Here is a 24343-nt window from a genome sequence, read left to right on the forward strand (position 1 = left end):
GGGGGGGGGGGGGGGGGGCTCTCTCATCAGGGCCAAACTACCAAGCTCCACTCTTCCTGTTTCTGACAGTGGAGAGCACGCCATGTTATCTATGACAGACACACACACACACACACACACACACACACACACACACACACACACACACACACACCAGTGGCTGTGGCGAACACAGGAAGAACTGACAGCAATCTGCACTCAACAGAGAGACAGAAAGAGTGAGATGAGAAATTGGCTTCTCCTCCTGGTGAAGGTGCTTTTCAAATTGAAACACGTTTCTCAATTAATATAAAAAACAAGGGGAGAACATGATCGGAAAACCTGCCAAAAAATACTGATGAAGAAGAAGAAGAAGAAGAAAAAAAGAGATCAGTTTCACAAAGCAAAGGAGGGAGAAAGAAAGAGATTAAATTGCTGGAAAAGGAGGGGAGAAAAAAAATGAGAGGAAGTGGAACCAAAACAGAAAAAGGGAGGGACAAGGGACTGAAGTCATGTGGGGAGGAGGGAGAGGAGGGAGAGGAGAGAGAGGGGGGAGGAGTAACTTCAAGTACAGGAGAGAAGAAGGAGGAGAGAAGAGAGAAGAAGCAGCAGCATTAGAAAGAGAGGAAGCAGCAGAGGGAGGAGAGAGAGTCAAAGAAGAAGAGGATTTTCAACTCTGTAAACATCTGGGCTATTTGGAGTACCTGAGAGGGCGAGGAGGGGCCACACACAGACACACACACACACACACAGACACACACAGAGTCCTGACTAATGCTCCTACTGGATGGACCGACGCTGCTCACATCCACACCTCCAGCTGTGCACACAGGAGATCGACCTGTGCGACTAGACATGCATTTCTACTATGTGGTGGGTAACACATGGCCCTGCGTGTGCGTGTGTGTGTGTGTGTGTGTGTGTGTGTGTGTGTGTGTGTGCATGTGTGTGCGTATGTTTCTGTCTTTGCGTGTGGGTGAGTGTGTTTTTTTTGTGTGGTGTTTCTCGTTGCCGTGCAACCACAACATCTCCATTTCTCTTACATTATGTGGAATTTGCTGACAGGCTGCAAATACGTCTGTGAAATAATGCTGTGAAAGCAATAATAGGAAAATATGAGTTTCTTTTTCTGCTAAAACTTGTTGATTCTGTGAAGAAATTGGGCTTTAAGTGAAAGTAAATGCAACTTGTGATCCACTTTATTCATGGAAATTAATGTTTTTCTTGCTTTAAACTCAGGCTTTTATTTCCCCCTAGTAATCCTAAATGAATAAATCTCCAACTTTGCCGTTACACCCAGAGACATCAGTCCTGAGAATTAAAAAAAGAAAAGTCAAATCACTTCTTCGTTGGTCTGTGAATGTTGTGAATGCTCCCCTGTGGATTTGGATTCAAGGCTCCACCTCTGTTAGTTTCATAGTTGCGGTTAAAAATAATCATCATCCAGTGGCAGAAACCCAAGAAAAACCAAAAAAAGCCAATCAGTTGTTCCCTGGACTTGGCGCCTGTCTGTCCACCGAAGTGATTTTTTAGATTCTGAAGTATAAACATATAGGAAAGATAAGAAGTACAGCTACAGGCAAAGGTGGTTTCCCTCATTCTCTAATTAGGTTTACTTCCATGTACAAATACGAAGACAGAAAGAGGTGACAAGTGTTTAATGGTTGCGTGGAAACCTGGAGCACGTTTCCTGAAAGCTTGTGATTCTTCTCCTTTTTTTCCTCAACTGTACATTTATGGCCTCAGGCATGAGAAGGCAATCTGACACTACGGTTAAAGTAAAGGAACTTAATCCGGATACATTGCTAATTCTGGGTAATGCCTCGGGTTAATTTAGATGAGATAATATTAATGGGAAACATCTTTATATTAAACTAAACGTGGCTCTGGAAATGCTTTCATTAGAGGAAGATCTCTCCTGCGCAGATGATTTATCTCGATCATGTCTTTGCAGGTGCTTCAAACTAACCGTCTCAATCTGTTCTTACCGTAACTGCAGTGTTGCACGATAATCTGAGAGTCCCCTTTATAGTTTTTTTACACTGCTTTTCCTCTCAGCATGCTGTATATACTGATCATGCACAGACACAGAACTCATTTTTTAGTTGATAGCTGATACTAAATAGCTGATACTTCCACCCTGTGGCCTGTTAAACCTCACTGTAATGTGAGGTGACCCGGTGTAGATTAACATTATTGATGGCACAGAAGCTTTTATGGAAGGGAAACGTGATACCAGCCGTGCAGAGTTAAGAGTCAAGATTATTTTAAAGCTGCATTAATCAATATTTTGTACTAATTTAAAACACTCACTCACTCCCTTGAGTTTTAGCGTCTTGCAGCTTGTTGTTTTGGGTCACTCTCACCACTCCCAGTCAGCTGTAATAGCAACAGGAGATGGTTTTCAGCTAGAAAGCTCAGGTCAACCCACTGTTTCCTACCTGCACAGCACCTGCACAGCAGAGAGACACAGCTAGCTGCTAGCTAGCGAACATTCAGCAGCTAAAGAGGCTGATGTTTCCCTCAGGAGCCGGTAGAGACTAAAAACAGAGCCCAAAACACAACTTCTCACATATGCTAATGTTGCTCTATGTGTGTGAATGATGTGTGAGTTTGGCAACTGTTTGCTGACATGTTAACCACTAAAACTTTATAAGGTGATAATGTCAGCGTTGTGTTTACTGCTGCTTCTCAAGTGGCCAAGAAGAATTTTAAAAAAGCGCTGGAATAACCAGGAACAGGCTCGTGAGTTTTACAGTTACAGTCTTTCCTTCCATTAAACAGCAGTTAAATGAAATGTCAAAGTTCTTGTTGTTATTTTTTTATCAGCTCATGCAGTTGTGGTGAGAGCTGAAACAGAAATGTGTGAAGCGTCTGAGCGTTGCAGCAGCGAGGATGTTAACACAACACAGAGCCGGTTACTGATCTGTTAAACGTGGCTGCGCCCTTTTACAATCTACAGCGTGTATTAATGTTCAGTTAGAGTGCGTCTCTGTAAAAAAGGGCGGGTCAAAGGTCGATCAACGTTGCAGCGTTTGTGATACGCTATCTGTGATGTAAGATTAGAGTCGGACTCACGTCTTATTGAAATGTTTGACTCTAATTCGTATAAATCCTCCTCTGTTTGGATCCTGCATGAAACAGCTCAGGTGCATTGAGTTCAGCAGGACGAGGCCTGACCCGGGTTGTGCTATAGGGGTGTCACGATCTATTTAGATTTGTTCTCTTTTCCGCTCCCATAGAAGATCGGTAAATAAGGGCTGACAAAAGCTGTGTGTAATGAAAGTTGGCTCAGCTTCTTTTTTCTCACATGCAGGTTCTTTGCAGAAGCAGTTGATGAGTGATGAATCAGCATGCACAACTTTTGATTCTTAAGATACCATCAAACCGTGATGTTCAGCACATCAAAAATTTGCATATCGTCACATTTAAGCGGCAGTTAACTTTTGTGGTTTTACCATTTTTTGGTGGTTTTGGTTTTGATAGAAAATAAACCATATGAACGAGTCACTTCTCCTCATAGTGAAACATGTCTTCTGCTTCTTCTACCAGTAAAGTCTGGTCAACTTTAGGATGAAATCGCTCTTGGAGAAACCCTTTAGTTTTGGTTCTAAAGGACCAGACAGAGCTGAAGACTTGAGTCACAATTAAGTCACAGAAATGAGGATCTGAAACTTGTCTTGTCCTGAACTGAGACTTGTATGTAATGTAAATGAGGCCTGACTGCCTCCAGGCTCTGTGAGAGGGGTTCAAAGATGGCCGATGATAACCCGGGAGAAAGATGATTAAACCTCTGCATTGATAGCTCTTGGTCTTGGTCTTGGAATAAGACCGTAAAAGGGTTGGTTTTGCCCAACTACACACCTCGAATTATATTCATTACACCTTTGCCTTTCATTGAGTCAGTTATGTAACAAACACCACTAACAGAGCCTTGAAAGGAAAATGTTCAGTTGCTGGAAAGGGCTCGAGTCATTTGCTTCTGTTTTGTCAATTAGCTGCTGAAATGATAAAAAAAATGATCAAACCAAAAAAAAAAAAAAAAATCTGGAAGGTGCCAAATGTGAGTTTTTGGGTGTTTTTTTAAAATATTTTTTTGCTCTAATTTGGCAAAAGTTTGCGAGAGAGAAGTGAGAGCAGATGCGTGAGGTATGTGCTTGTGTAACCGCCTGCGAGCGCAACAACGTGGTCACTTCTCCACGAAGGAAGATTGAGAGGCTCTGCCATCTGCTTTGGAGCATCACTTGGCCGCGACGGACAAAACCAAGTCCAGCTAAATCTTAAAGTTAATAGCACACATTTAGCACTCCTCCTCCTCCCCTCTCTCTCTCTCTCTCTCTCTCTCTCTCTCTCTCTCTCTCTCTCTCTCCGGTTCCTTCCTCACAGACATTACCAGACAGCTGCATCACTTTCCTCTCAAACCATTATTTCTGCATCTGCCCATCTGTCATCTCTTGTTTCTCTCTCAGCAGAACCTTTCTCTCTCTCTCTCTCTCTCTCTCTCTCTCTCTCTCTCTCTCTTTTTCCCGCTCCACCGCAGCCTCTGTCACGGTTACGTGCAGCTTGTACGGCTCAATCACATTTCCTGCTTGTCTGTTTGATTTGTGAATCCGAAGTCCGAAATGTTATTTTGCTCCAAGAAAGGGCCAAATCCCATTAAAGTTCCCAGTATCTGGGGTCACACGGGGTCATAGTTCTGGGCCGGGAGCTGTGGCTTTGACCCCTGCACCCGGTGCAGTAGCTTGTTTAGTTGTTGGTGAAGGTTTTCACGCTGTTGTTGAGGTTTATGAAGTGTCATGTATGAGCTTTAAAGGTGAAGGATGCTTGACTTTCTAGCTGTCGGTCTCTGTTCCGAAGCTTCGTTCACAGAGACATCCTTTAAGTGATTTAAGTGATAGTTAATCAGCCTGATTTTGAGACTTGACCCAAAAAAAAGAAAAATGGAGAATGGTTTGTTTTTTAAAATGCTGCTTTAATTGGTGTGTGTCGATATGTGGGAGGTGTGAAGGTGGTGAAGGTCTGTTGTTGTTATTGTTGGCAAGATGTTCCCATTGCTCTATTGTTCTTATGTGGCTGCTAAATTACATCATTATTTTCTGATCGTCTGCTCCAGGATGAAAATAAAATAATAAAGCATCCAAAAATTAATAACCTATGAAAACACTCCACTGCTGTCGGGGTCTGTTTGTACTGGAACTACTTTACACCAAAGAAATAGTCCTGAACTCTGTTTGCCTTGAGGTCTGCGGATTATTCTACAGAAGCCCAGAAAGGAAAGGAAGAAAGAAAGAACCTCTGTTGGAGGTTGTTTAGACAGATGTTTTGTTGTTTCCAAGGTCCAGAATGAACTTTGACCTCATCTTTTAGTCAAAATAAAGTGATCAGAAAAAAGCAGACTAAAAAAACAGCTACTAAACAAACCTTAAGGTGAGATTGTCCAAGGCAGGTGAACTGACCCTTTAATGAGCTCAGCTGCCTCCTTCAGGGTCAATGCCCTGCTGGTTCACCTCAGCCACCAGGAGCCAATCAGGAGGCAGAAGCTCCTTCATCAAGCCAGTTAGCTGCAGCTGTGTCCAACAGGTACTTCCAGCTTGTGCTGCAGAGGCAAAACTTTCAACCACAGCCAAAGTCATTATGCAGTTAATCGTCACGGCACGAGTCTTTGCCTGACTGAGTGAGATTAATGTTCAGAGAAAAGGCCCCCGAGAGATAAAGGAGGAGGAGGTCGGAAATATGACAACAATCTCACCACGTTTCCTGTCCTTCTCTACTGAAGGACACTTTTCTTTCTTTTCTATAAATATATATATATATATTTATATATATAAATGCAAAAGCTGCAGATGAAAGCTGTCCAGACCACGGGACGTCTCAGTTTGAAGTTTGGAACAACGTCGACTGTGGTAAGAATCTTACACGTGCTTTAATCTGATCTCTGGTGTAAGTGAACCATGTCTTAGAGAAATGCAACGTCTCTTAATAATAGTCATACTTTTTATTTATATAATTATTTAAACACTGTGCTGTTAATGCTCAAATAAATGAGACTATGTTGAAAAGAAAAAGATAGAAATATTGCAGAGAATGAAACTATTAAACAGTGAAACACTGAAAAACACACACAATGATTTTAGAAAAAGTATTTTACTATAAAAGCGAGTCATTTGAAAGATGTTCTTCTTATCTTCTTGCTTTTACCCGGTTGTGATTTACAGATGAAGCCTTCATCTTACGTCACTAACTCCTTCAGGAAGGAGTCGCTTTACATTTTATAGCCTTTAATTCATCTCTGGCTGCGTGTGCGTCGATCTGCAGTCTGTGCGTGGAGTTATGTGTTTGTGCGCAATGATTTCTTCTTCTTCTGCTGCTGCTGCTGCTGCTGAGGATGTTGCCTAATGTCTTGGATGCTACGCTTCATAATGAGCACCATATGTCCCATGAGGGGAAAGAGGGGAAGATGAAGCTGAAGGCGCACAGAGAGAGGTGGTAAAGATTTAGAGGGATGATATGATACAGGGGAGGATGGGTCGTCGGTGATGAAAGCTGAGAAGAAACACGAGAGTGTGATGACGGGGATCTTTTGACCTCGGGCTCCCGCCACAAACCTCCACCTTCTCTCCGGTGTCACCTCCAGTTCCTCTCAGGTTTCCTCCTGCCTCAGATAGAAAAATACACCCAGAGGAGTTTTCTGTCCATATCTGCTTTTGTTTTATCTACTGTCTCTAAGAGTCGACCAGGGGAAGCACAAACACTTTCTTCTCTCTGTACCTGGGCAGAATGGAAGTCGGTCTTGCGAAGGTAAGACTCTACAAATCTTAGCAGCAATAAAACGTTGCAGAAACTCTGAAATTTTGACTATTAAATCAGTTTGAAAGTCCTATAATAACTTCGATAAATTGTAGCATTTCCAGACAGGAGAGTGTTTGCTTTTCTCCAGAGGGCTTTGGAAAATCATGACTCATTAATTTTTTTAAAAACCGTTAACTCATCATTGTGCTCAGTGTTTCCAGAGTTGGCTGTTGATGTGCGTCCATGCCCCCGCTCCATCTTTACCCATTCTGGCTGAAGTGCACTATTTTCTTTGTAAATATATTTTGCACATTGTGCAATGACTAACTCGGATCCCATGATATGTGTTTGTGGTTGGTCTCTGGTGCCCTCACAGATGGTAGAGAGAGCTTCCATGTTTTTTATTTCCTGCTCCAGACACTTGATAAGTTGAAGTGATTCTGGCTGAACTTTAAGATTGTTGTTATTGTTGTTAATCCTGGTTGCTGTCACTGCAGTTTATTTCTTATTTTTCAGTCTTTATCTTAGTATTTTCTTTTTGTTGCCTGCAGCTTGTTTACTCCCTGGATTTATGGGTTAAAGCATCAGTCTGGTGTTATTCTATATCGTCCTGACTGAAGACGTAAATCTACAAAAGTGAAGTAAATGCTGCATTTGTTGGGGACTATTTTCAGCTGCGGATTAATACACATTTGGTGAACTAGTGAGCATTTACAGCAGCAGGACGGCGCACTTGTCAAGATTGTCGGTTTTGTTTTTTCCTTGGATTTATTCACAGTAAGAAGAACGTCCCATGAGGCTTTGACAGTGAGTTAGAGGCTAAGACTCATGGGAAATGTAGTTGTTGAAAGCTAATCAGAGGTGACCACATCTTAACATCTAGTGGATTCACCTGCAGGAACATTGTTGACCCAGTGATTTGAATGAATCTCACTGAAATGTGACTTCCCAGTGTGCAGCAGTTCATTAATGTTCTCACCACAGATAAGTCACTGATTACCACGATGGCTATAAATGAAGAGTGACAGCAGTTTCAGGGAGATAAGATATGACTCAGTTTTACCCAGATTGACCCTGATGGTGGTTCATACGTGACTCATGCTGAACCTCTGTTTAACTACTCTATGATTTCCCAAACGTCTTTTCGATCAGCTGTTGGTCACTTCCTCCTTTTTTATTTATTTATTTTTTTAGTGCAAGTTTAAATGTGTGGGTTTGATTTACTGTAATGTTAATCTCCACCCGGTTTAACATTAAAAATCTGTGCTGACAGACGGAACAACAGTAACTGTGTTTTTACATTTAAACATTTACAGTCGGTTCCCTCCACGCTGCGCCCTCTCTGCTCTGGAGATGCCTTCAAGGTGTTTCTGTGCAGCTGGTGTATGTGGTCAGCCATGTGTGTGTGTGCGTGTGTTTTTCCGTGTGTGTGTGTGTGTGTGTGTGGCTGCAGCAGCGGTTTGTGAGTGAGTGCCAGCGCCTTCAGGGTGTCCTCATGAACAGACTGTAATCTCCCATCAGTCGTGCTCGGAGTTACATAACCAGCGTTCAGTGGGTACGTCCAGCTGCACAAATGAGAGGAATAGTCATTTGTGCTATAGCGCTGGTAACAGTTAATGTTCTTACCCCCGAAAGGACTTTATTGCAACACATTAAGTCAGTGTTGGCTATTTCTGAGTTGTTTATTATTAGGTTTTATTGTGAAATCCGTCTTCTCCCACAGTGTCATATAAATGACGGTGTGGTGGTGGCAGTGATTAGGTGAATTAATCGTGCTCTGGTGCAGAAGTTGGCTTTTGTGTGGATGTTTTGAGGCTGATATCATTTGAGAGTTTAACAAACTTTAGATGTAGATGGTATATTATGTTGTAAATGTGACAAAATATGTATGTGCTCTCTGATGGATGAGATATGAGATGGTTTCTAAATTTCCTTAAACATATCTGGCAAACGTGTACGCTGATATGAAGATAGCTGACATAAGCTAATGTCAGCTGATCAGATCCGCCCTGCTGATGAGTTTTGTGAGCTGCATGTGTTGAGCTGCCTCTTGCAAGCTGCAAATGAGATCTAAACCTAAACTTTTCCTTATTCAAATGTGATATATATACATATAGTGAATTTCCATATATGAAATATGTGCACATATGAAATAAAAGCACATATTTGAATATGAAACCTATTAGAAAGTGGAACAGTTTGATAGACGGTATTGAGCCCATACAAATATGTATGTATGTTTTATTGTAGGCATGTATGTTACATAAATATATATCCATCCCAAAGCCTGGCAATATGTGACGTTCACAGTTAGGTCGGAGAACATGTTTCCAAAATGAGAAGTGAGACATGTTTTAAAACGACTGAGCAATTAATTAAGAAACATTTTATGTATGTTATTTTTATCTGGTATGATGACATCACTCATGATGTCATAAATTACACTTCTGCTTGGGTTTACTTCCCATGTGTGTCCGTTCCAGCACGTTAAGGATAATTAGAGATGATTTTGCGTGTCATTGCCCTTTTTAACATGTGAAGGATGTTCTGTTCTCCGAGAGGACTGTTAAACCTCTCGAATGCAGGAGCCAAGTCTTTACTATTATTGTTTGGGCTTATTTCGCTCTCGGAGAGAGAGGATTTTCTCAGCACATGGAGAAGAGAGCGATTCATTGCTGGAGTTTTGTCTCGGGGATTCGCGCTGGTGATGCTCGTTGCCATGTGGCAGCCTGACAGAGCGAGGAACTGTGGCATGTTTTGGCGTCCTGACCTGCGAGAGGAGCAGATTATTGTTTCGCAGAGTCTCGGTTTATTGATAATAAAACTGTCCTGCTGTAAGCTGTTGTTGTATTACTGAAGAAGAAATCCCACTACAAAGACCCAGTGAGCCACAGAGCGCCGTCCTTTTCCAAAAACTATTAAAAATTCATCAGTGAGCCACACTGCTGCATGCTGCTTGCTTCTGTAAACACACTACTGATCCCTTCTTTGATTAATGTTTGGTAAAAAAAACTACAATACCCAGCTGTTTAAAGGTCCCATATTTTAGTTTTATTCGAAGTGTTAATTCCCATAAGGAGAAAGAACATGTATATAAACCATGTCAGTGTAGTTTTACATCTCCTCTCTCAGGTCGGTGAGCCAATCAGAAGAGAGGAGGCTCAGAGCCCGCTCTCTTTCCTCTTGTTTCCTGAGTGATCTAATAGAAATATAGCAGATTTCAATTAAACAAAGAGAGTGGTGGCTGCTTTGTTGTGACATCACAAAGTTACAGGAAGTCCTGACGGCTGGTTTTAAGGCTCAGTTTCTGTATCCAGGCTGTGTGCGTTTCTCTGTGGACTGAGGCTTTGATACTTTCTCGGTATTAATATAGAAGCTAGAGCTGATCTATAATCACACTACACACACTCATCTACCTTTTTATACTATGTGGGACCTTTCGTCTCCACTTTGATACTTTTGCATCACATTTCCATGTGATGGAGGGTTTTAAAAGAGATTCTCCTCTTGTGTAAAGTTGTGTGTGGAGTCGGGGAAATGGCCGAGCAGCTTGTTAATCAGTAGCTGAAGAGACACTAATCACTCTCTGCTCCGGAAAGGATGGATAACATCTGAATCGTGTGTGTGTTTTTTAACATTAGCATGCATGTGCAGGCCCTCAGGTTGCACGACTGTAGAGGTGTGTGTGTGTGTGTGTGTGTGTGTGTGTGTGTGTGTGTGTGTGTGCATGATTTCTATCCTGGGTAGACCTGTACTGAATTATGGCAGGAAAACCACAAGATTCCCACTTTCTTAACCCTCAGTGTGTTTAGTCTCCATGTAAATCTGAAGCCAAGGACAGGAAAGAAAACAATGGAAAGTGGAGGAGACAGTTTCCATCTTTTTTTTCTCTCTCTCTCTTTTGCTCTGTCTTTGTGTTTATATTGTGTGAAGCGAGTCAGAAAGAGTCATTAGAGAACCAGACCTACATTTTTATGTAACTCGCACAATGAAAAACAGTGCAGTGATGACGGCACCGCCGTTCTATCTCTTCACATACGTCCATCTTCATGCATTCGCCTGTGTCGGCCTTTCCAGCCCTGCGCGCGTGTCAGCGGTTAGGCTTCGTGATAAATCTTCCTGCCGCTTGACAGCAAACGTCAGCGTCCGCCTGATTTATTGACATCTGAGGCTGGGGGATCGCTCTAGACCTCGGCTCACATGGCGGGCTGTCTCTGACACTCCCTGAAAGCCTGACAGTAGTTGAGCCACGTGGCTTCGGGGCTTTAGCCACAAAGCCTCGCTCGGGGAGCGGTAATGCTTGAGTGAAGCCCTCGACCTGCTGTTCAGCACAGCATCGATCTGGGGCTGTGTTGCACAGGTATTCGATCGTATGAAAGTGAGGGAAGACGCTGCTCAAAAAAAGAGATAAACACTCTGTTGAAAATCTAATCAAATAGATAAATCTTCTTGGTGAAGGACGGCAGCTGGAGACCCGGAGTCTAAACATCCATAAGAGGCCCAATGCTGTGCAATCTGCCTCTCTCACCATTGGTCCATATTTTCCAAAGAATCTTTGCTTAATGACTAAGAAAGTTTTGTGGTGGGGCTGCGAAGTCATGAGGAAGAGAGGTGGCGTGTTTTGTTGTGGAGAATTTGAGTATTTGGAACAAGCAGATCAGCAGCATGAAGATGGTGGATGGATAGCGACGTACAAGCCTCATTTCCTTTTTAAAAAATGACTTTTGTTGGAGCCATAGACCTCCATTATCGTCCAAAAACAAATGCATAAAACAATTATATTAATTTCACAAAGAAAAATGAATAAAAAAATACATCTTAAGGTCCATTTACTCAGTTTTCAATCAGTATGAGCCATCTCCATGACAACTGAGGAAACTCACCCTGAGATGTGGCCCAGGAAAGGAAATGTTGCTGTTTATTCTGTGTATTTTTAAGACTAAACTAATTAACCACTAATTATTTTTAAGAATCGGGTTCAATTTTGTTTATTTCCTATAAGACAAGATATTACTGGAAACCACTGAATGACATCATGTGTTTCAATCCTGCCTTTTACTAAGCTGCGCTGTGAGCAGTTTTTCTTGGGTTTTAAGGAGATTTGCTGCAGCCTCAGTCATTTGAAGTTAATGTTATCTATTCAAAAATCCACTTCTCAACGTGACTTAGTGGTGTTACACAATCAGCAGGCAGCTCGTCAAAGATCTGGAGAGGATAAGAGCGGTACTTTCCACGAATTCATTCAGAGAGAGACGGGACGAAGGAGCTGCTGGATTCAGATGGACTCGATGCAGAAGTAAATAAGCCGGTTCAAGAAAAGGAGGACGAGGAGAAAAATCGGTGAATTTCATTGATTTGATATCACGTGACGGCGTCGGCTCGGAGGAAGCAGGATACGTCAGAGACAGCAGGGCTCCATCATCAAAGCCCTGGTTGGCATTTTCCACATTTCCTGGTTATTCCCTGTAGAGAAATCCCCGCCCGGCCCAAAATGGTGCCCACATCCCACCACGGCTTTCATCCTAAGATGGATGGTCGTGTCCGGGGGTTGGCAGGGTCAGAGCTGTCACCACCGTGACGCTTCCCTTAACCTCATCACTCTTGTTATGGGACTCTGTTCTCTCTGTTTAAATGAACTAATTTAGGCCGACTATGTAGAGACTGTCCATGAAGGGAAGGGCAAAGCTTGGCACATAATCAAACACTAAAAACGACTTGTTGTCATTTTCTGATTTAAGGATTCTGTCTGACACGTTTTGATGTCCGTTTTATACTCAGACTTTTTGTTGTTATCTCCATTTCGGTTGGTTACATAATGCCCTTCTCCGCACGAGTCTCGTATATCATTTGCGAGATAAACACTTTGCATCTTAGGTCGCTGTCGACGATCTTTCCCCGACCTTTACAACGTGCCGTGAGTGTCTGAACATGAACGTGAAACAGTTTAACGATGCTGTCGCTACAGGTAGATACTGTTCTGCAAGATGAAATATTTTTGTATATATTTTCATTGTGTATTAAATCCAATGAAATAGCATCCACATCATTATATATTATGTTTAAAAAGGCTGTTACAAGATTCATTTATGTATCGATGAATTTAAATGTGCAAAATATGAAACCTGCATAAACAGATGTGAAATAAGTTTAAAAAAGAAAAACTTGCATGTTTATACCTCACATATTCTAATGCTGTTACATAAACCCATTTTTGTGTAAACCGTCCATCAGATAGAACGATGAGGACGATACAGCTGTGTTTATCTGAACCATGATTTCACTTGGACGTAATTAAAGATCATAATTGGAGGATTTCAGAGATTTCCCCTCCGTCTCTTTCCTCGTCTCTTGGTTATGAATGCAGTGGCCAGAAAAGCTCGGCGAACCCTGTGGAGTGACCTGGGTTTCCGCAGTAACTGGCCATAAAAAAAAAAAAAAAAGTGATCTGATCTTCATCTAAGTCAGAAGTGCAAACAAACACAGTGTGCTTAAGCTGATATCACAGAAACAATGATAATCTTTTATGTCTTTATTGAACACAGCCATTAAATATTCACAGTGCTGGAGGAGAAAAAGTAAGTGAACTCTTGGATTTAATAAGTGGTTGAACCTCCTTTCTGGCTCCGATAACTTCAAACAAGCTCCTCTGGTATCTGCTGATCAGTGTTCAGGAGGAGTTTTGGACCATTCCTTCCTATTGTTCAGATATTCTCAGGCTGTGTGTGTGCACGGCTCTGTCAGGCTCCGGGCTCCGACTCCACAAGGTGGATTTTCTTTGTTTTGAAGTCGTTCTGTGGTAGATTTACTTTGATGTTTAGAGTCATTGTCTTGCAGCATCACTCAGCTTCTGCTCTTTATTATCCTGCAAGAGACATCGATAAACTTGGGAAATCATTTTCCCCACGATGAAGCTCTTTTTGAAAACAGTTCAACCTAAAGTTTTTATCAGTCCATAAAACATTTTCCCAGCGCAGCAGCTTGGTCCACGCGACCACGATGTGCCACCGCCATGATGGTAGAGTCGGCGATGTCAACCAGCTCCAACGAGTCCTTTAAGGCTTCAGCTGTTACTCTGGGCTTCATAGTCGTCTTAACTTCTAGGCAGAGTAGCCACAGAACTAAATCATCTCCATGTGTGGACGGTTTGTCCGACAGTGGACTGATGAATATCTGAACTCTTTTGAGATGACTCCGTAAATGCAAATCAACAATCCCCAGTTTTTCTGAGATCAGCAGATGCTTCATATGAACAGCAGACTCTAACCGAACGCCACCAATATAGTTTCATTGGCTGGACTCCAGGTTTGATAACTCCTCACTCCGTTTAGCGTTTGTTCCTGTTGTTAGTCGAGGGCTTCACATACTTTTCTCCAGCGTTTTAATGAGCTGTGAACGATTTGTGTGCCATTAGTTAAAATAGATTTATTGTTTGTTTTTTCATTTTTCTAATGGAGATGAAGATCTGACCATATTTGAAGATAAGTTTGTGCATGAATGATAAGTCTGTATGTGGGGTAAGCATTGAAGTAAGTGTGTGTGCGTGCGTGTACTCCCTATAATCTGATCAGCTTTACATTACTGTGGAGTTCAAAGGTCAGACTGTCTTGTGTGCTGTTTTTGCTACTTTAAAGGGCCAGTGCACAAAATTCAACACCTTCCTAATAGCATCTGATAAAGGATGCCATGTTATATTTTTCATTACACATTTGGATCTCGGCGCTAATTAGCATATTGACTTTGTACTTTTGTGTTTCTGTGACTCAAACGCACCTCAGGCAGCAGGGTCAGTAAGTTCCTATACATTATCTAACGTCTGCTTCATTATAGAGGCTGTTTCTACCAGTGCAATCCAAAGAAATCTGCCCCCCCCCCCACAACTTCTCCTTTGGTTTATATCACTGTCGCTATAAATAAAACAAACAGGGAAAAGCGCAGAGGATCAAAGGGGGTGAAAAAACATGAATGCCTCGTATGAACTTACAGAGAGTAAATGCTGCCTGACAGAAACAAAAATGTAGCGCTGTACGATGTCATGCTGCGGTACAACAACAAACGTATGTCGTACAGCCACAGAAGCAGATGCTGATTACATCATATCTTTTGAAAAGGCAGGTCTCTCTCTCTCTTTCCACTGTCCTCTGGGAGGAGTGGGGTGGGGTGGGGGGGATGTAAAACCTCGTCTAATAACAAGAGAACAAACGAACCTGCCGCTGATTAATGGCTGTTTCATGTCAACAAGCTGCTGCTGGTCCATTTTTTTTTAGCTTGATGCTTAAGAGCCTGCTTTGTTTGTTTTATTTATATATATATATATATATATGTATATGTATGTATTACATAATGCAAGTGTTTCCTCTACAATGCTCAGCAGTAGGTGTTTGTTTTTCAGCGTGTTTCTGCAGACGAGTGACCTTTTCAATAATCATTTTGAAGTGAGACATTCTCCCTGTAATCAGATTTTTAAAGAAGTATTTAACTGTAAAGAATGTTAAAATGCCATAGCGAGCTGAGGAATGTCTGAGTCACAGCCGTAACTAACGTTGACATGGAATTTTGATGTTTAAACTAATAAAGATAAAATAGCATCAACATTATGATCTTCCAGCGGGTGAATCAGTTGTTTTGTGGTTATAATCTAACATCTCAGACTGTCTTTACACTTGAGCTAAACTTTGTGGAAGTCGGCAAAATGCATCAGCAGAAATAACGTGACACTTTTATCAGTGGCTGCAGGGAGAGATTTTTTTTTTTTCCCCTTTTCCCTGCTGCAGACGGGAGATCAGAGGTCACGGTCGGCTGCAGACTCGTATCACTGGAACTGGTCTGTAGCTTTGGTCCTCATGTTGGAAGCAAGAGCTCTGATTTTTACATCCTGATTTTGCAGTCTGAGCTGATCACTTGCATATTTCAGTCAGTTGTTGGAGCCGGGGGCAGGAGTGTGACTGAAAAAGAATCTGTATGAAATGTTTTATATATGTATTACTAAAAAGAAGTTTAGATGTTTGCCAGTCATCTAAACCAGTGATTAGTTTGCAAATTTTATAGTCAGGACTCTCACAATGGGGTCTCGAGGTAAAATCCAAGTGGCAAACTTCCGAGCTGAAAAATGAGAAAAACAGGAAGTGCAGTTCCTCGTATGACCACTTGAGGCTGGCTCCAAAAGTGAGTCAATCCCCGTAGACTCTCATGTTAAACCCACCTTTTTGTCCATTTTTGGAATTAGCCGGGAGGTAGGCGGAGTCGGGCAGTGCCAAGATGGGGATGGTGAAGCAGTTCGCTCTGAGCTTCAAAACCGCCCTTCAGAAACCTGTGGGTGACATCACGGAGCCTACGTCCGAGAAAAATCTGAGAAAAATCAATTTTGAATGAACTGAACACAGCTGGTAGACATAGTCAAACGATGACAAGGTGTCACAAGTTTACAGTTCAGAAATCTTTGTCGTCATGGTTTGAGATCAGTCGGTAGGATACAAGAAACAAACAAACTTTTAAGGCTCTAAATCAGTGTCATACTTGATGCTCACAAATAAACACATGTAAACACCAGTCGTATGAGGTGTTTGGATAGCTATTGTGTTTTTCCAGGGAGAACAGGCTCAAGCAAAGACAAACACATACAGATGCATTATCATGAGTATCGGAGAGAACAGGAATCAAGATGTCCGACACATGGGGCCAATACGAATTTGCATGCAGGCACATACTGCACAGACACACACAGAGAAGCAGTACAAGTAAACTTGTGCATCTACATGAACATTTTTTGATGTTGTACATATTTTTGGAAGTTTACAAAGGCTCTTTGAACTCAGACTGAAATCGACTCATCACATCCATAATTATGTTGAATTAAGCCACAAAAATAAAACACAACATTCTGATTATTTGCTTTTTCTTTTTCTTTTTTTCGGAGAGAGCAGCGAGAGAATGTGATTACTGAAAAAGGGCTTTGATATATATATATTTTTTTTTTTTCCCTGAGCCAGATTCCCCAGAGTGTTCTTCAAAATAAGATCATCTCTTTGTTCTGTCGACTTGCAGAGTTGATTGTAGGAGTAAAGACCTCGGAGAGATACGATAACAGCCCTTCTTTTAAATTACAGGAGGCGGAAAACATGAATCACCTTTTTATTACTTGTAAGTTTATTAAGTTGAGTTTTATACAAACTCTCTTCTGTTCTTTTCTACTTATCTCTGCCTCTCTATTCCTTGTTTTTTGTGATCATGTCATGTTGAGGACAGAATTGTTTTGACTGATACGAACATGTGTTGAGGTGTAAAGCGAGAACATAAGAACAAGTGATCAAAGAACCAGGAAGTAAGTACAGGCAAGGAGCTGCTCGTGAAGGGGAGAACATCCTGTTGACCTTTGGTTAGAAAGGCTGGTGCATTTTAGCGCTGGCACTGTTGGTTGGTCGACAACAGTACTGTGCAAAGCTTTAGGCACTTTAGATATTTAGATTTTTATCCATCAAGCAACCATCAGGGAGGCAGCGGAGCAGCAGGACAAACACTACTCGACGGATTGCCGTGGCATTTTGTACAGGTCCGAACAGGCCTTTGGTGATCCCCTGATGTTTCCTGTGTCTTCCCATGATGTCGACATCTTTGGGTTTTCGACTCAGATATCTCAATAATTGTTGAATGAGTTGCCATGAATTTCGATAAGGACACTGAAGGACTTCACGGCTGATGATGTCCTAACATTTCTCATAGAACAACCATATGTTTTCACTTATTCAGTGCAATATCTTGAAAATTATTGGACAGATTGTATCTATATTTGGTTGCACACATTCATGGTTTATCCTACTGACTTTTGTGATCCCATGACTTTGGTTTTGAGTCTCTCAACAACAACTATTGCATGGATTTCAATGAAGTTCGACACACGTTCCGGTTCGAACTTTAAGACATTTGGCGACCCCTAAACTTTTCATCTAGTACCATCAGATAAATTTTAACTTCTCCACTACTTCATTTTCAGCTGTGCTTTGTTTTTAGTAAATGGTAGCAAGTTAAACTAAGACGAAAACCGTGGCAAACTTCACCTGCTGAACGTCAGGATATTAACATTTTCAGCAAAAAGCATTTACAGCAATACTATTAATAGCATTAGCTTGACGTCACTTAAGACTAAACTAGACTAGTGCAATTTCCCCTTTGAGCAGGAAGTCATTGAATCATTGCGGTACGTTCACCACCGCAGCAGCAGAAATTAAGAGAGGAGGATGTTTTAGACTGTAAGCTGTGATGATGATTATGACGATGGGTGCGGACGTGGACGTCCTGTTTAGAGAAGAGAGGCGGAGTGAGAAACGCTTGTTATCGATATCCTCACTGGAATCTTGTTTCCTCTATCAGCGATGGCATTTCCTCGTCTCTCTTACACAAACACAGAGGAAAAAGACTCTGAAAGATGATGGAAAGGCATAATGTGATATGTAGCATGGTGATGTTAGCAAGAAAGACCCAAAGAGTAGGAGTTGGAGATGTCCACCATCTTGGAATTTGTGTCCAGTTTATTGGTGAAGATAAAGGCTGAAAGAAACTTAAATTAGGTGGTAAAAACCGGCAGGTTTGAGTCTGGTATTTAGCTCATAGAGAAATGATTTTAATGCCATGCTCAGAGGCCAATCAGTAAAATGACTGATGGTTATGGTTATACCACCTTTTTGTGTCGTACGGATGCTAGCATGTTTTTGACTTGATAGCAATCGCAAAAAGCAGGGAAACTCAGTTTGGTTGTGTGATTGCAAAGTTGTTCTTGTGAAGATTTAGAAAATATTTTGCATTGACAATACAGCATTTTATCTTAAACTGGAGTTTAATGACCTGGAAACATGGTTAGCAAGGCGCTAACTAACAGTTAGCATGCTAGCTACCCTGTTCAGCTGTTTTTTAAATAAAAACACATTTTTCATCCACTTGTGGATTAAAACTGAATGTATGTCACCGTCATTACAGAAGTGTTGCTAATTTGTTAGCTTTCTCCACTTCGTATGGACTTTCTAGTGTTTATCATTTCCTGCCTAAAACTGTGTGAACTTTGAGAAGATACTTTGCTTAATTGTGTGGTGGTGATGTGGATTTACTTTGTTGCCGTGTGAGGAAAATCCAATGATCACGCCATTCACTTTCAAATGAATTTAATTCATTGTCTATTGCGATCAATAATTTGTTCTCGTTTGACCAGCTGTTCTGACCAAATCCTGTGTTCACTGATTGTGTAAAAGGGCATTAGACATTATCACATCTCCCTCAACAACATGCAGGCATCAGCTGATCAGCAAAATGCTCTCCAGTTGTCCCGTCTCTATGGTGAAGGCAGTTATATGACAGGGACTCACCCAATCTGACTGTAATTTAGGAGACAATAATTCTTTATCTACTTGATAAAGAAGGACTCCGCGACCTTTCCTTCTGCTGTGTCTCCAGAAATAAAGCATGAAGGTGAATGAGTAATGCTCTTCATCTCTAAATTACTGCAGTCAAGTGAATTACAGGTAGGTATTAATTGTGTACTTGGACCCGGCTGCTGAAAGCCATAAAATGATAACACGGAGCTTTTTGATCACTTAGCATGAAAGAAGAAATTAAAAACAAGAAGAAAATAAACAAAGACAACAAGTGAGGAAGCAAAGTTTTTAACCACTTGCTGCTCAGCCAGTGTGTTTTTGTACGTGCTTCATTATACACACAGCACTTAGCTGGATGCTTAGTCACATTAGCAGCATTAGAGCAGTGATCCACAACCCTCAGTGCATGTAACTTTAAAGTCAAGAACACCACATTTACCACAGCCCCAGGTGACTTTTGCTTCTATAAATATCTTGTGTGTGTGTGTGTGTGTGTGTGTGTGTGTGTGCATGTATGTGTGTGTGTGTGTGTGCATGTGTGTGCCGTCAATAGCTTCACACCTCTAAGCACATCTAGTCAGGAAACTGGTGCAAATTCAGAGTGTTAGGTGTCTGCAAGCGAGTGCAAGTAATTACATCTGCTCCTGTTGCTGCAATGAGTAGCTTGTAGGTCAGTGATTTTACAGGTGTCATTAACCGAAGGTGTGGACTTCAGTTGGTGGAGGATTCATCTGACAACTTCGTGTGTAACTTGTAAATACCTTTTTTTTTTCACGTAAAAACAATCAGGATTGAACTCTGTCCTCTCTTCCTTTGCCTGTTTACTTACTTACTTACTTACTTACTTACTCTCGAGTGCACTTTCAACTTAAGCTCAGGTCTTCACCCCAGTGTTTTACTTAAACTCTATTTACTGGATGACGGTGTGTAATGAGGAAGGCTTTGCACTTCCCCTCAGAGCTGCGCAGCTCGTTGTTTTTGATATGCAACCTGCAGTTTTTACTGTTTTCTTTCAGCATCGAGCAACTTTGTGAGTGAAGCAGCTGTGAAAACCCACCGTACAACAAGCTGGTGAACATTTAGCTGCCAAAAAGCCAGATATTTTCCCTCAGGAGTTGGTGGAAACATAAACCGAAGCTAACATGAGTGAATATCATCACTTAGTCATGACTCCATATCGATGCTAACGCTGCTCTGAGTCTGCTTTTTTATTGCAACACCTTTATAAGGTGATAATGTCGATGTAGGACAAGTGTTTGCAGCTCTTTGTGTTGCCCTCACAGTGGCTAAAAAAAATCAGTTAATGCAGGTTAAAAGACTGGTTTGCAGTTTTAAATCAAAAAGTCAGACCCATAAACATTGAAATAGTTGCTGTAATCATTCCCTCCTAATGTGCTTTCAGTGTAAGTGATGGGGGACAGAATCAACAGACGCTATACAAACATTTATCTGAAGCTAATGCGCAGCTTTAGCCACAAGTTGGACAAAACAAATAAATATGCTCCAAAATTAAAGTCTTTTTTAATGCACTTTTTAACGTTTGGGGAAAGATAAAGTAGGAGATTATATTCAGATAAAGGTTTGAATGCATTTTAGCACAGAGGGATGAATGTGGGTTTTGTCACTTATAATAAAAGGAGGAGCTCTTTTAATGGCTAATATGATCGAGAGAAATGATCACAGTAAATAAAACCTGTTTCAGTCCTTATATGGTCAACTGACTTTTGTTTTTTGTTTTAAGAAAGTCTTGAAAACTTGTAAACCTTTTCCTTTAAAGTCAAATGTCCGCAGAGTGACTGATATTCTTAATCAGGGAGCATTTGTGCATACAGCCTTTATTTGGAAGTAAAACATTGGAGTGTGTGTGAAGCTTGTGTGCGAAGAGAAATAACATCATGGAGGCTGGATTGATGATGATGATGATGATGATGATTTCATGATGAAGATGTGCAGTTAAAAAGTTCTTCAAATTGTTAAACTGCCGATTACTGATGCGCTCGTTAAGCGTTTGTCATTTTATGCCCAAAAACAGCCTGATGCTCCGTCACGGCAGTCGGTCCTGATTACAGCACAACAGTGAACAGAGTCTCTCCGTTAAATCATTATTTTCACAACACGTCTTGAACGGACAAGAAGCATGACGCCACTTTCTGCCTCTTTTCTCTCTTCATGCTGAAGAGAAAAGGAGAATATGATCTCTATGCTGATTGCAAGCGATTAACTTCCTCTTTAATCTCAAATCCAGGCTCCTTTTTAAACGTTCTGGAAAAGGACCAGACACCAATTTAGTGTCCTGGCATGGTTATCACTGTTTATAGAAGAAAATAATTTACTGCCAGTTTGGTGGTTTTTCTGTTTTTGGCAACAAGGTTTAAAGAAGAACATGAGAAAACCCCCCCCCCCTGTCTTTTTGACTTTAAAAAATGATTGGGTTTATCTGAAAAATGTATCGAAGGCTGATGCTCTTCATTCATTTCACATACTGGAAATATAAAGTTTTATTTCCCTGTGCATCAGTTCATGTTTTAATGAATGAATCCTTTAGTCTCGTTGTACATTGTTTCGCCTGCAGGTGGCGGTGTAGTCAACGAAGTTCACCACGCCGTCCTGACGTGGATATCCTGCCTCAGCAGTGTGTGTGTGTGTGTGTGTGTGTGTGTCTGTGTGAGCGGTGCCTGGTCATCATCCATCCTGTTTTTAAAGCCGACAGTCGGGGTCAGCACATGAGTTAGAGGACATGAGATACGTGACCGTGCGACTCAAAGGCGTGACCTTTGACCTGGAAATGTATGGCACAGTCGCTGGAAGTTGGCAGGATCAAAGATGATAGGGAGAAGCCGGAAGAAGAGACGGAGAATAAGCTGACTCACGCGCAACGACAGGGTGATAGCCATGAGATCAATGGAAAAAAGGACAGGTCAGGGGTCAAAGGTCAAGATTATTTCTACTGTAATAAGCACATTTCTACATTATGGAACAGCGAGGCTGGAGCCGGAGGTTCATTGTATTTTTATATATGTTTTTAGAAAGATTATTTTAAGACAGTTTCTTCAGTATTTGACAGAAAAGAGAAATTTCAACAAATCTTTTCATCAGATTTGATAAATTCATTTATTTTGTTTCTTTTTCTAATAAAGAAAAAGAAACAGAAATTAATTCACTTTAAATGGACATTTTTTCGCAGCTGATTGGCAGCAGGTAAAAACACGAGGTGAAATCAATGAGGCTTCATTTCGTTATTAGTTTTATCTGGGACGTCCAGGTTGCTTACACAACACAAACTCTGGACCATTAAAAATTGATCACAAATAAGATTTAAAACCATGTCCAGAGAAAACGCGACGCATTCAAAGTCTTAGGATGATCTCAGTGAAAAAACACGGATTCCTTTTTATATAAAAAGCATTGAAATCTTCAAACGAGGTCAAAGCAAATGGCCGTAGCCAGGATTTTAGAGATGCTAAGTCACGGCCCAAAATCCCCTAAAGAAAAACACCACTTCAAGAAAGTTCAGCCATAAAGACGTCTGTTTTTATTATTTGATTATCTGAGGCCAGAAGAGATAAAACTGAGCAGTATTTCACAAGCAAAAGCAACAAATAAAGAAGAGTCAGGATATATATTTGTGTGCGCGTGTGTGTGTGTGTGTGTGTAGCAGAACTCTAGCAGATTGGGAACCACAGCCTTGAATGATGGTTTAATTGTTGGCCCATATCTCCTCAGTGAGATAAACCCCAAGACAGATATACCCAGGTCATGACCTTTTGATCCTCCGTAGTAGCTACAGCTCCGCTCAGACTCTCTGAAAACTCTCTTTGTTTTTTACTGGTCACATGTAAAAACGAAACACAAAGACTGAAGCTGTTTGGATTGTAAATATCAAAATGTCTGACGTTTATATATTAAACTGATATTTTTTGGCAGCTGAAAAAGCAGGTTAGGTTAAAAAAGACTGAAGATAAGAAGTGAAATGTTTTGATTCTGTGTTTTTCAGTGTAATTTTAAGTCGCTGCTGTTTTGATTTGTTTTTGTTTAGTCTCCGTGTCCGTCTGCAGCGTGATGTTTATATGTCGTTCTTCCCCTGTGCTGCGACTGTGTTGTCTTGAAGCCATTTTGACTTGTTTACCTGTCCTTTAGTGTCGTCCGCTCTTATTAGATAGTCGGGGGCGTCACACCTGAACTCTGTCCGGGGTCGACCGCAGAGGTCAGGAGGTCGCAGTGTCGTCCATTTTAACTGCTGTTGTTTTGGGCCACACAGCTGGACTGCTGACAGACATTTTCCAGGCTTGTTTTCACACACACACACACACACACACACACACACACACACACACACACACACACACACACACACACACTCTGGCCCCTGCACAGCTGTAGGAAAGAATGTGATTTGCACGCTGGATTTTTTTCAGTTAATTAATTACTATACAAGCAAAACGTTCACAAGCCAAACATATCCAGGTGCTGACGACCTCAGCTCATCCTCCACCATTTCTCTATGGAACAAAAATGCCTAAAGTAACCATGGTAACCAGAAGCTCCTTCATTTTATCATGACTATCTTCCATGATGTATCAAGACAGACTTTAAAGGTCACATCGGGGCATCGATTAATGTTTGTTAAAGCTGCACTAATCAATACCTTGTAATTTCCTGAAGTTCTGCTGAGCGTTTGAGCGTCTTTTTAGCTCATTGTTTTGGTTTTCAGCGCTGTTCCCAGCCGCGTAGAGATGAAGCTGGTAGCTAGCTGGTGAACGTAGCGTAGCATTTAGCTGGATGAGGCTAAAAGTAGAGTGAATATTGAACTTTGGCCTCAAATTACTAGTAATGTTGCTGTATGTGATAACAAGTCAGAGTTTCTGTTTTGAATCTTTCTCCACTGTCCGCAGGCGGCTACATAATAATTACTGCTACTTTTACAGTTGTATTTTTGATGCTCATTTGCATTTAAATATGCTAAATACTGACCGTTCACTCGACTCCACCAGGGGAAACTCCTCCTTCCTCCTCCTTCTTCTTCTCTTTCTGTCTTTCTCACCTCTTCCTCCTTCTCTCTTTGTTTCCTTCCAGTTTTTTTCTGCACCATTTTCCTCCTCCTCGTCTGCTGCTACTTCTTTCCTTTTTTTTCCTTCCCCCTCTCAGCGCCGTCTCTCCTGTCCGTCCTTTTTATAGAGCTTTTATCCCGTCGTTTTAATCCTCCTCCCACTCACACT

At 41.4% G+C, this 24343-nt stretch overlaps 1 protein-coding gene across 3 annotated transcripts in view; it reads left to right on the forward strand.

Moving 5' to 3' along the window:
* Window positions 1-586: 586 nt before the first annotated feature.
* arhgap36 (Rho GTPase activating protein 36) overlaps window positions 587-24343 on the forward strand; it is a 58992-nt gene continuing 35235 nt past the window's right edge. For 2 of the 3 annotated variants that reach the window (XM_023422710.2, XM_023422711.2), the window contains exon 1: window positions 587-852. In XM_023422710.2, the coding sequence (XP_023278478.1) occupies window positions 754-852 (99 nt within the window). In that variant the 5' untranslated portion in view covers window positions 587-753. Of the gene's footprint in view, window positions 853-19861; window positions 19881-24343 lie in introns of those variants that run through there. The other variant, XM_087178342.1, reaches the window with a different exon arrangement.

Source organism: Seriola lalandi, unplaced genomic scaffold (genome assembly GCF_002814215.2).
Source record: "Seriola lalandi dorsalis isolate HSWRI2012SDOR001 ecotype SW California unplaced genomic scaffold, Sedor1 jcf7180002054684, whole genome shotgun sequence".
Classification (NCBI taxonomy): Eukaryota; Metazoa; Chordata; class Actinopteri; order Carangiformes; family Carangidae; genus Seriola; species Seriola lalandi.